General features: G+C 37.9%; 1 protein-coding gene across 2 annotated transcripts in view; it reads right to left on the minus strand.

The window, feature by feature from the left end:
* Nucleotides 1–495: 495 nt before the first annotated feature.
* The window catches only part of braf (B-Raf proto-oncogene, serine/threonine kinase), a 40,051-nt gene continuing 28,506 nt past the window's right edge, over nucleotides 496–12,040 (minus strand). For both annotated transcript variants that reach the window (XM_061960696.1, XM_061960695.1), the window contains 8 exons: nucleotides 11,711–11,795; nucleotides 11,447–11,623; nucleotides 11,326–11,372; nucleotides 11,081–11,199; nucleotides 10,095–10,226; nucleotides 9,507–9,641; nucleotides 5,637–5,790; nucleotides 496–5,543 (listed from right to left, as the gene is read on the minus strand). In XM_061960696.1, coding sequence (XP_061816680.1) covers nucleotides 5,521–5,543; nucleotides 5,637–5,790; nucleotides 9,507–9,641; nucleotides 10,095–10,226; nucleotides 11,081–11,199; nucleotides 11,326–11,372; nucleotides 11,447–11,623; nucleotides 11,711–11,795 — 872 coding nt within the window. In that variant the 3' untranslated portion in view covers nucleotides 496–5,520. The remainder of the gene's footprint in view (nucleotides 5,544–5,636; nucleotides 5,791–9,506; nucleotides 9,642–10,094; nucleotides 10,227–11,080; nucleotides 11,200–11,325; nucleotides 11,373–11,446; nucleotides 11,624–11,710; nucleotides 11,796–12,040) is intronic.

The raw sequence follows: 12,040 nt of genomic DNA on the forward strand, positions 1-12,040 counted from the left end.
ATATATATATATATGTATATATATATATATATGTATATATATATATATATATATATATATATACATACACATATATATATACATATATATATACATATATATATATATACATATATATATATACACACATATATATATATATATACATACATACATATACATATATAATAATCACAATATATACATATACACATGTATATATATACAGTATATACACACATATGTATATATATATTATATATATATACACACATATATATATATACATATATATACACATTATACATATATATATATTGTACACATATGTGTATATATATTATATATACATATAAATATAATATAGATATATAATATATATATATACATATATATATATATAAATAAATGTCCTAATTGTGTAAAATAAGAACATGGATTCAGTTGAGCGTCACTGAGCAAACAGGTGGTAAATGCTGCCACCTTGCGGAAGAAAAGCAACAAGACACCCAATAACAGCTTTTCATGCACTTCTTTAATATATCAGTTTTTCATATTCACAACAAATACATTAAGCTCTTTCTCCTTATAATACAGCCTTGAATATTCCAGGGTTTTATTTTTTTTGTCCTTCAAGTGTGCCTTTCAAAAAAACAAAAAAAACAAAAAAAAAACTTTCATTCGGACATTTGTGTTTACATGTAAGTCTCCATGCCTTCCTAGCAAACTGACAATATTTTTTCTTTAGTATGTACACTATTTACAAGTGAGAGGAATGACGTAAACAAGCAACAAAAAGGAAGGAAGTTGGACATGAAAGTTTTCTGTTATATGAAATGTACTTCATTTGTTAAGGTGCATGCGTAGAAAAAAACACAAATCCAGAACAATAATAATAATTATAATAAACATAACTGTGGCAAGCGGAGAGCATTGGAGGTCACTTTTTAAGCAATTTATAAGCAGTTGAAATAGGAAAACAAATCCTTCATGACCAAGAGTGTGTCTTGTACTTCAATATGTACGCTACATATAGTACTTAGTTCATACATACATTTCAAATCCGTCACAATATGTATCGCTTCTTCACCTTCTGCTTTGTACATTTTTAAAATGGCGACTATTGAGGGCACTCAAAATGCTGAGTAAGCACAGAAACAAAGCATTCCATAATTACTCCTGCACTTTGTGTACTTATTTACCATTAGAGCAGGGGTGTCCAAAGTGCGGCCGGGAGCCAATTGTGGACCTCAGCTAATTTTTAAGTGGCCCGCGGTACATTCTAAACATACGATTCGAAAGACAAAAACAAAAAAAAACATTAAAAAGTGGAATAAGAAGCATGCAAGTGAAATGTATCGAGACACAGTTGAATGTTGACACTAATAACACAAAGTTGCAAAGCAGGATATTATTTTCTGTAAAAAAAAGGCGTTGCTGAAAAAATAATAATACATCAAAATCAGTGTTGGAATGCATTATTAACCTATTGACCTGCCTCTAATTACTTCACCTCAAATATTCCACTTTGAAATATTTTTTGGGGAAAATGTGTAATTTTATGTTCGGCATAATAAAAAAAAAACATTCTATGACAAAACTAACAAAAGATCCATAAAAAACAAATTTAAAACAAAACAAAAACCTAATAATCGACGGATAGATCTGAAGTTGATTTAGAATAAATAAAATAAAGAATAACTAATGATTTATTTTTAACACTTTAACAAATTTCAGTGGGACTTTTTTTAAACTGCTAATGCTTAAAAAACAATGTTGAATCAAAATCAGTGCTGTAAACTCATCACCCTCAATAGTCGCCATCTGGTAGCTAAAATCCGCACATCGAGGAACCAGAATACTTACTGAAATGTACATTAGGAAGTATTTGACTTGAGACACACCCCTGATTTTTTAAAGTGTGGTAGGAGTCCCACTGGTAGTACTTAGAACACCCTTTTTTATTATAAAAAACAAACAAAAAAGAAATATTGGACATACACATAATGGAGTGATTGCACACATACAAATAACTAAATATTTGCTTCAATTGAATTAAAAATGAAATGTTTCAAATCTCAGTACAAGTCACAAATTCCAAGATCAACGTGATGGTCAGCAGAGGTAGCAAAAAAACGGTGTTACTAGCAAAGCTAAATATTACTTTGTGTAAAAAGTTGAAAATGATACAAACTCAGCCTTCTAATTAGCAGCTCCGAACAATCTATTCAATAAAATTCTCTCTGCACTATATATATATATATATATATATAAATATATATATATATATATATATATATATATATATATATATATATATATATATATATGACAATGAAGCCTGTTTTTAGTCAAGTCTTTTCATAAAATTACACAGTTCAGTGTGAGTTTATGTATACAATAAAGTCCTTCTGAAAATAGCCTAAAATTCATTTGAAGGTTTAACCGGCTTATAGTAAAAAAAAACAAATATCTTCATCGGCTCTGAAATGTCAGGACCATGTCAAGTAACTCCACCTGTCCTTCATAAATGAATATTGTCCAGATGTTCAGTGACTGGATCATATTTAGACAACATAAAGATAATGTAGAGATGTACAGTATATATCAAGTAGTGCAACCTGAACATCTCAAAGTGTTTGTAAGCGATTTAAAAAGTCTCCCGCACGTCTATTTAGCTTCTTCAACCATTTTGCTGGAAAGCCTAAATGTTCTGACTACATAGAGGATCATTAGGGATGCTCCAAAAAAATCCATCACATCCGAATCACGATTGTTATTATTCTGATTTTAAATTTGCTGTTTCATAACTTTCAAAAATTGATTGTGGGAAAAAAAAACTTTTTTTCTTTTAAATAAAAATACATTTTTGTAAAATGTTTTTAGGCCATCTCTTACACCCCGTAATTGATTCTAACCCTAATCAGGATTCTTATTTATTACGATTCTAAATTGATTCATTATTTTCAATCTATTCTGAAACGAATCGTCACCCCAAAAATCGGAATCAAATCAAATCAGGAGTTGTTGCAAGACTCCCATCCCTAATGATCATGGTGTCAGCGTCAATGAGACACTTTGATGCTATGTGCAAACATGAACATGTACATGTACTGTATGGGTTACTGAGACAGCGAAAATATAAAGCTGCTTGTTCAGTGAGTTTAGCGGGAGAGAATTTGTCGCATTAGAGTATTGTTTATGAAATGATCAATGCCATATGCTGTTTTTGGGCTCCATTTCAGGGAGTGTAGTTGGAATCGGTACGTTCAGCTTTCAGCTACGTAGACATGCGTTTGTTGATCCCGACCAATTACCATAGCAACACAGACAGAACCCAGCAGCCAAACCACAGTGTGCGGTTTTAAAAGGTTATGTTCAACCAGCATAATGAAATGTCCCCAAAGTAGCACAATAGAATGATGTAGTTAAGCAACGTCACTGCATCTAATTTAAAACATGTACAGTAGGTCCAGATTTTGGGGACAACAACGCTATGCTAATTTTTTTGGACTATGAATCAGCAACATAATGTAAAAGGAGCCTTCATGAACGCTTTTCAACAACACAACTAATTCAGTGAAATCCACTGTATTGTCTAAATTGTTCTACAAGAGCGTGTGTCCTCGAGATTTAGCAAGAAAGCTTCATGGTAAAGTAAAAGATGTCTGAATGTAAAAAAAAAAAAAGAAAACCTAAGTATCACAGGTCTGTACAGAAAAAGGCAAAAAAAAAGACAACAAAAGGGAGTAACACCGCATCTTGGAGCTGGACAAGGGACAAGGCCCAGCAATGTCAACGCCTTGACTCAAAGAGAACCAATGATGATTCTAATCTATTTCCTTGTGGCCCAAATAATGTGTTGGATATGCTTTGTTGGACATTTTGCGCCACGCTCACTTTATAACCCCTTTTTTTAATCTGTCTGCAAGCGGTTTGTTTGTAGCGGCGTTCCATTTTCCGATTGCAAATAAATCCATGCCCCCCACCCCCAAAACATACTTTGTTTAAATACATCTCTTAGAGTCGTCATCGATATTTTTTTTCCTGACACGGTCGAAAATAATCTTCATAAGCATTACGTCGATTCACCCGGTCACAACATGAGGTAAACCTGCACACTTGCCGACGGAATTCAAACTACACGAAAAAGGGCGAGTAGCGCTTTACTTAATATCTAAATAAGTGTTTCCCACTCGCTGGGACGTCACGAGGCAGCCAGAGAAAAGAAGCATTCGAAACTGCGTGCTAGCCCTCGCCAAAATGCGTGAACCGTATGATTTGACACCTTACCATTGTTCACCACGGGTATCCAACATAGTGACATGTATAAGTCATCATAGGTGACACATGCACTAGGTGTGGGCTGACCGATCCAAAAAGATCAGTGTCTGATCCATACCACGGTGATAATATTTTCCAGTTCTCTCTATGTTTATTTTCACGATAGTGTCTCGTTGTTGACCTATTGTTGATAGTTCATTTTTTGAGGAAATGTCAAATAAAAAAGAATCAGTAACTGCAATTCTGGCCGTGTATTTACTTAGTATTGGATCGATACCACAGTTGGCAGTATCGCTACTGTGCAGGTTAGGCTACGGATTTGTTGCAATGATGCTGCGTAAGTGTAGTGTACACAGGCCGAGGGGAGAAAAACTCACACGGGTTGCTCTTCTCCACAAGAACAATGCCTGCTTGCTCCTCAAGTCTTTAAAAAAATCCAGAGGCAAAAAAAAAATAAATAAATAAAAAATCAAAGGGACAAGATTTTTCCACACCTCTCATGCTCAATAACTGCTTCCAGTTTAAAATGGAATGTGGATCATTTGTGTAGCTTCCATCGCAGGAAAAAAAGCAGCTTTTGTTGGCAAATCAGCTCACTAATGATTGCCCTTCAAAAAGGCATCAGCATAAAAAATGGTGGCAAAAAAACAGCTGCTGATGGAAAACAAAAACCTGAAATTCCTAATTTATGTTGAAGCATGACAAATTTGTATCCATATATATATATATTTATAAAAAAATCTATCTTTCAAGTCAAGGCTGGGAGGTAATCCCACTTCTTGACTCGACGCAGGAACGACGTCGAGCCAGGCCTGACAGAGGGCTCCCTCTACAGGCCTCCTTACGTCCCACGGCCCGAAGGATGGCGTGCCTTCTCTTCCTCGCCCGCACAGGAAATGAAGGGCGGAGCCTCTACCTTCCAAAGCTCCTCACCGCATCACATCCGTCTCCTTGGGCAGGCTGGTCGACCAGGGGAAGTATGCCCCGCCTTTTTCTCCAAACGGGATGGATATCTTCGTGCTTCGTCTTCAAGTATCTTTTTGTGTGTGTTTCTACGTGTTTTTTTCCTAATTCTGGTTGCCTGTCACTTTGGCTAATTTGCCGACTAGACAGCGTTGAGGTGTAAGGAATCCCGTCATTAGGTCGATAGAGGAAGAAAACGGCACATTCTTTTAAGACTATATAGTTTTTTTCCAGTGATGAATTAAATCCACCGCGAAGAGCAGTGACGGCGGATGGAGTGGTGGCGCACAGCACTTACTTAAATGCTGAAAACTCTCCTAGAAAATTGAAAAAAAAAATGCCATGTAAGCACCTTTGTGAGTAATGCAATCGTTTCACAATGTCTTTTCTTTGCTTTTTATTTGACCCACCGTAGCCTCCTGCCTGGATGGGGGTTTTGGGCGAGGCGCAGGCATATAAACTGAAGTCCTCCGTCTGAAAGCCTGCTCGGTTTAGCGAAGGCTCTGAGGCGCTGCGGTGGATTTTGGGTAACGAGCGAGCCAGCAGCTCAATGGACGCAAGGATCTGAAAATGTTCAAAGTCAGTATTATTCAAATGACATTTTATATTTTAGCAGGAATAGCCTTCCGCCCGAATTCTTCTGGGATAGGCTTCAGCCCGCCGCGACCCCGAAAGTGACAAGCGGTAGAAAATGGATGGATAGTATAGTAGAACTCGCTGCACACTCCTAGGGCCTAAGTCGGGCATTACATGTGCTCCTTTTGTGATAATTCAGTATGATGGGTAGCAGTCTGAAATTTTTCCTTTTCATTACAACATTGTTAGAATAGGATATACCGTATTTTCCGCACTATAAGGCGCACCTAAAAACCACAAATTTTCTCAAAAGCTGACAGTGCGCCTTATAATCCGGTGCGCCTTATATATGGGTTAATATTAATATTAATTTTCATAATGTTTAGGTCTCGCAACTACGGTAAACAGCCGCCATCTTTTTTCCCCGTAGAAGAAGCGCGCGGTGCATGCTGGGATATGTGACGTTTCATTTCCATTTGTGTGTTTATGTAAAGACCCCAAAATGGCTCCTATTAAGTGTGTTGTCTGTCTAATTATAAATAATGCAGACGAGGCATGTTAACTGAGTTCTCAACGTTTACTCACAGCGTGCTCATAACCACACTCTAACTGCCAGCACATACAACAACGCTTCTCAGGGCTACCGCGCATGCTCGTCACTATCGTTGCATGCTGGGTAGTGTAGTTCTTATATTTTCTAGCTCATAACATCACATTAAGAGACACGCTTACGCGCTTAATTCAATACTCGCCGTCATTCCGGGTGGATTGACAAAAGACCTCCAGCCGCTAGATATTGGTGTCAACAGGGCATTCGAAGCTAGACTGCTTACTGCGTGGGAACAATGGATGACCGAAGGCGAACACACCTTCACTAAGACAGGGAGACAGCGAGACGGAGCCGGCCATTTTGGATCCCACATTCGCCCAACTTTTCAATTCGGACACCGAAAGAGAAGAATTCGAGGGATTTATGAATGAAGAATAACTTCAGAAAGTGAGCGTTATGTTTATTTTGTGTGTTGTGACATTAACGTTCGAGCAACATTATGTTGCTATTGCTCTGCACTATTTTGAATTTTACTATGTTTGTGATTGCACATTTGCGTACATTTTGGGAGTGAACAGAGTTGTTAGAACGCTGGTTTTTAATATATTATTAAAGTTTGACTGACCTATCTGACTGTTTTTTTGATATTCCTTTAGCGCAGTTAGATGCGGCTTACAACACGGGGCGCGGCTTATAGGTGGACAAAGTTTTGAAATATGCCGTTCATTGAAGGCGCGGCTTATAACCCAGGGCGCCTTATGGTGCGGAAAATACGGTACAAATAAAGTTGACGTCATCTTTCCCTCTATCACCATTGACTTCCATTATAACTGCTATTCCTGGTATATTACCATGCTTTTTTATATTACTATGCTTTTTTATTGACGACCAAATGAATGTCATTATTTCCAAATAAAAACAAAAAAATATTGTTTTGGTGTGATTGCACCCCTTAACCACCAATTGGTGCCAAAAAAAACAATGCATAATTCTCAGAGCATTGATGAGCGTAAATGTGTTAAACAGCCATTAAACCGCTGAAATGCAGTGAAAAGATCCTGGGCAGTTATATATAACATGGCAGATATTTATAAAAGACTTGTGAAGTCAAACTTAAACAAGTCATGCCTGCTTTTTCTGTCATTCAACTTTCACTTACACTTTCATTCAATATTTTGCATTTTCCCATTATTAAAGAACTGCTTTTTTTTTTTTTTGACAAAACGATCATAAAACATAAAAAAATTTAAAATAATAAAAACTTTGTATCAATAGATATATCTTAAGTTGTTGAAACATTTCAAGCATTTGAAGTAACAAAAAAAAAAAATTCTGATTTATGACACTTACGAGTGAATCCTACAAGTGTGTTTGCAAAGTTAATCTTAAGCTTGCTCAAAGGTAAAATCAGTTGTGCCCTGGTCCACCTTGATTTTGTACACAATGCATCCGGAAAGTATTCTAAGCACTTTACTTTTTCCACATTTTGTTATGTTACAGCCTTATTCCAAAATGGGAATTTATTCAATTTAGTCCTCAAAATTCTACATAATATACTGCATAATGACAAGGTGAAAATGTTTTGTTTTTAATAGACATTTTTGCTAACTTATTAAAAAAAAAAATCACATGTATTCACAGACTTTACTCAATACTTTGCTGATGCGCCTTTGGTAGCAATTACAGCCTTAAGTATTTGTGAATATGATGCCACTAGCTTGGCACATCTGTCTTTGGGCAGTTTTGCCAATTAGTCTTTGCAGCACCTCTCAAGCTCCATCAGGTTGGATGGGAAGCGTCTAAGCGCAGCAATTTTCAGATCTCTTCAGATGTTCAAGCGGATTCAAGTCTGAGCCACTCAAATACATTTACAGAGCTGTCCTGAAGCCATTTCTTTGATATCTTAGCTGTGTGTTGGGGTCGTTGTCCTGCTGAAAGATGAACCGTCGCCCAAGTCTGAGTTCAAGAGAGCACTGGTGCAGGTTTTCATCTGGGATGTGTCTGTACATTGCTGCATTCACCTTTACCTCTATCCCGACTCGTCTCCCAATTCTTAACAGCATGAAGCTGATACCACAATTTTTCACTTTTGGAATGGTATTGGCCAGGTGATGAGTGGTGCCTGGTTTCCTCCAAAAATGACGCATGGCATTCACGCCAAAGACTTCAATCTTTATCTCATCAGACCAGAGAATTTTGTTTTTCAAGGACAGAGTCTTTTGGTTGTTGGCATACTTTTTACTAAGGAATGGCTTCTGTCTGTTCAATTTACCATACAGGCCTGATTGGTGGATTGCTACAGAGATGGTTGTCCTTCTGGAAGGTTCTCCTCTCTCCACAGAGAAATGCTGTAGCTCTGACAGAGTGACCATCAGGTTCTTAGTCACCTCCCTGACTAGGGCCTTTCACCCCCAAACGCTAAGTTTAGACAGCTGGCTAGCACTCGGAAGAGTCCTGGTAGTTCCAAACTTCTTCTATTTACAGATGATGAAGTCCACTGTGCTCATTGGGACCTCGAAGGCAGCAGATATTTTTCTGTACCCTTCCCCAGATTAGTGCCTCCAGACAATCCTGTGTCGGAGGTCTACAGATAATTCCTTCGACTTCATGCTCAGTTTGTGCTCTGCAATGCACTATCAAGTGTGGTACCTTATATACCGTCAGGCATGTACCTTGCCGAATCATGTCTAACCAACTGAATTTAACATAGGTGGACTACAATTAAGCTGTAGTAACATCTCAATGATGATCAGGTGAAACAGGATGCACCTCATCTCACTTTTGAGCTTCATGGCAAAGGCTGTGAATACTTAAGTAAATCTGATTTTAGTGTTTTATTTTTAATACACTTGCAAAAATGTCTAACACTGTCAATATGGGGTATTGTGTGTAGAATATTTAGGACACAAATTAATTTATTCCATTTTGGAATAAAGCTGTAACATTTGGAAAAAGTAATCGCTAAAGTCGACGTCAACATACCTGTATATGGTCGATTGCTTATGTTGACATAAAGTTTCTGCTAATATGCAAGCAATGGCTATTTTATTGACGTGAGTCAAGTTCAAGGGATATCGACAAAACATTTATGTGATTTTCTTTAAAACAAGAATGTATTAAGAGGTAAGAAGGAGGTGGTTTACTTTTCCCTTACCTGAGGAAAGAGTGGTCGTTCCTCCCTCTTCTTCTTCAAGCAGTCAGCCATTAGTCTCTTCATTGCCTTTGGGCAGTTGCTACGCACTTTGCTGAGGTCAGGGGACAGATAACATCGGCCCACCATAAATATGATCTGCAAGGGGGGTACAAAGCAATGGCATCAAGAGCTACTACACTTGTGTCCCTTTAACTCCAAGTCAATAATAATCACAATAATCATGAGAAGTAACCAAAGGCAAACTTTAGTATTGTCATGTATAAAGCGCAGAAAACCAAAATATCTCCACAAAACATACAAAACAAATGTCAAGCATGGAGAAGACAAGATGATAATGTTGTGGTTGGAAGTGTGTGAATGAAAAGCGTGTTTTAGTTTTGTCTTAGTCTTACAAACGTAATTGGATAAAAATAGCAGCAGTGTCATCAGTTGTGGAATGTTCTGGATAGCTCTTTATAACTTTAATCCAAAATGATGGAACGACAAACTTCTATCCACATAGCGAATACATAGCGGCCCAATTCAACTCCCTGATTTCAAATGTAAATGTGACAACAGCCAAGCTGGGATTGGACGTGTTCATCTGACCTGGTCTCTGTTGTTGATATTGGAGTAGGGCAGCGCTCCTGACATGAGCTCGTACAGCACAATGCCAAAAGCGTAAACGTCAGACTGGAAGCTGTAGGGGTTTTTGTCCTGCAGCCGGATGACCTCTGGAGCCTACGAGAGAGACACATTGGTTGTTACCCCAAATATTAAGGAATATTTATGGAGATTAAAATATATATATAGCCAATATTTAGAACTAATATTTGCAAAAAATAAAGTTTTCCAGTTTGAACGTTAAGTATCGTATCTTTGCAGTCTATTCAATTGACTATAGGTTAAAAAGTATTTGCAAACCATTGTATTTTGTTTTTATTTGCAATTTACACAACGCGCCAACTTCACTGGTTTGGGGTTTGTGTATATGTATATATATATATATATACCGTATTTTTCGGACTATAAGTCGCAGTTTTTTTCATAGTTTGGCCGGGCTCCAGTGCGACTTGTATGTTTTTTCCTTCTTTATTATGCATTTTCGGCAGGTGCGACTTATACTCCGGTGCGACTTATAGTCCGAAAAAAACGGTATATATATATATAAACACACATACATACACCTACTACAAAGCAGTTGTTCTTAAACTTTTTACACCAAGTAACACCTCAAAAATATTTTACTCTGCCGCATGTTTATTTCATACTTACTGTTCGCTATTACATCACTGTTTCTCCTAACTTATATTAGGAGGGCAATCCAGTCTCCCAGCGGCACCCAGGTAAATCAAGTAAATGTATTGGTTTTGTAGCTCCAGATCACAACAGCAGTAATTTAACAAAATGTATTACATAGAACAGGTGTCTACAAACTACAATTATCAGTCCAATGCACCAGTCTACACATCGACACATCTCTATACCCACTGTATATAATTCTAATAACTAATACAGTTCTAGTGTTGCTGTATACCATCACAGCAGGTACCTTTGCCGTACCCCACTTTATGAATCAATGCTCTAAAGATTACCATCCACAGTATGGAGCCAGACAGCTGTTCAAATTGGTGGGAGCCACTCCATCGGGACTTGACTGTGGCCAGGCCAAAGTCACCAATCTTCACTGTCAGATCCTCATGGAGGAAAATATCTGGGAAGGATGTAGTCAGGGAAAATGGTATTTATCATAACAATACGACATGTTCTGATGTAGCGGGGATGGATAAAAAAAAACTATTCTGAGATCTCTTTGACTGAATGGTCATGGAAGGGATACTGTTGCTCTTCAGATCGCGGTGGATGATGGACTTAGCGTGCAGGTAACTGAGGAGGAAAAAACAATATTTGTACCAGAAGGTGTATAGAATGTGGGTTTTTTTTAAAGGAGAAGTGCTCACTCCATGCCCTGAGCGGTCTGCCTGGCGATGTCGATGAGCTTGATCATTTCAAACTTGGTCTCGATGATGTGCAGGTGGTGGTACAGGCTGGAGCCTTCACACCACTGGGTGACGATGGCCAGCTGAGGCTTAGTGGTGTAGCCCATGAACAGCAGAATGTTTACATGACGCGTTTTCCTGATACACAAAACATAAAAATGTGGGTAGGGCATTTTTTCCTAACAACTAAAAAGTAGGATGCTGTGCTGTAGCTTTTTAGGTTACCTGAGGACTCCCACTTCATTCTTGAAGGCCTGTAGCTGCTGAGGTGTAGGAGCGGTGACATTCAACATTTTCACCGCCACATCACCTAAGAACATCAGGACATTGTTGGTGAGGATATTTCCACTCATTGTGTGGGACAATAAATTGCCATCAGACCACACAGAGCTCTGTCAAGATTGGCACTAAGTGGCCACAATTATTATGTGCGCTATTGGGATCCACTAGATGTAACATACATCGATACCTAGAATGGAGTGCCGACACCCACTCACCCAGAAAATAGGGGAAGAGTGAAAGATGACTTACTATGTGGGCAATGACAGACTGCAT

The sequence above is a fragment of the Nerophis lumbriciformis genome, linkage group LG05 (assembly GCF_033978685.3).
Source record: "Nerophis lumbriciformis linkage group LG05, RoL_Nlum_v2.1, whole genome shotgun sequence".
Lineage (NCBI taxonomy): Eukaryota > Metazoa > Chordata > Actinopteri > Syngnathiformes > Syngnathidae > Nerophis > Nerophis lumbriciformis.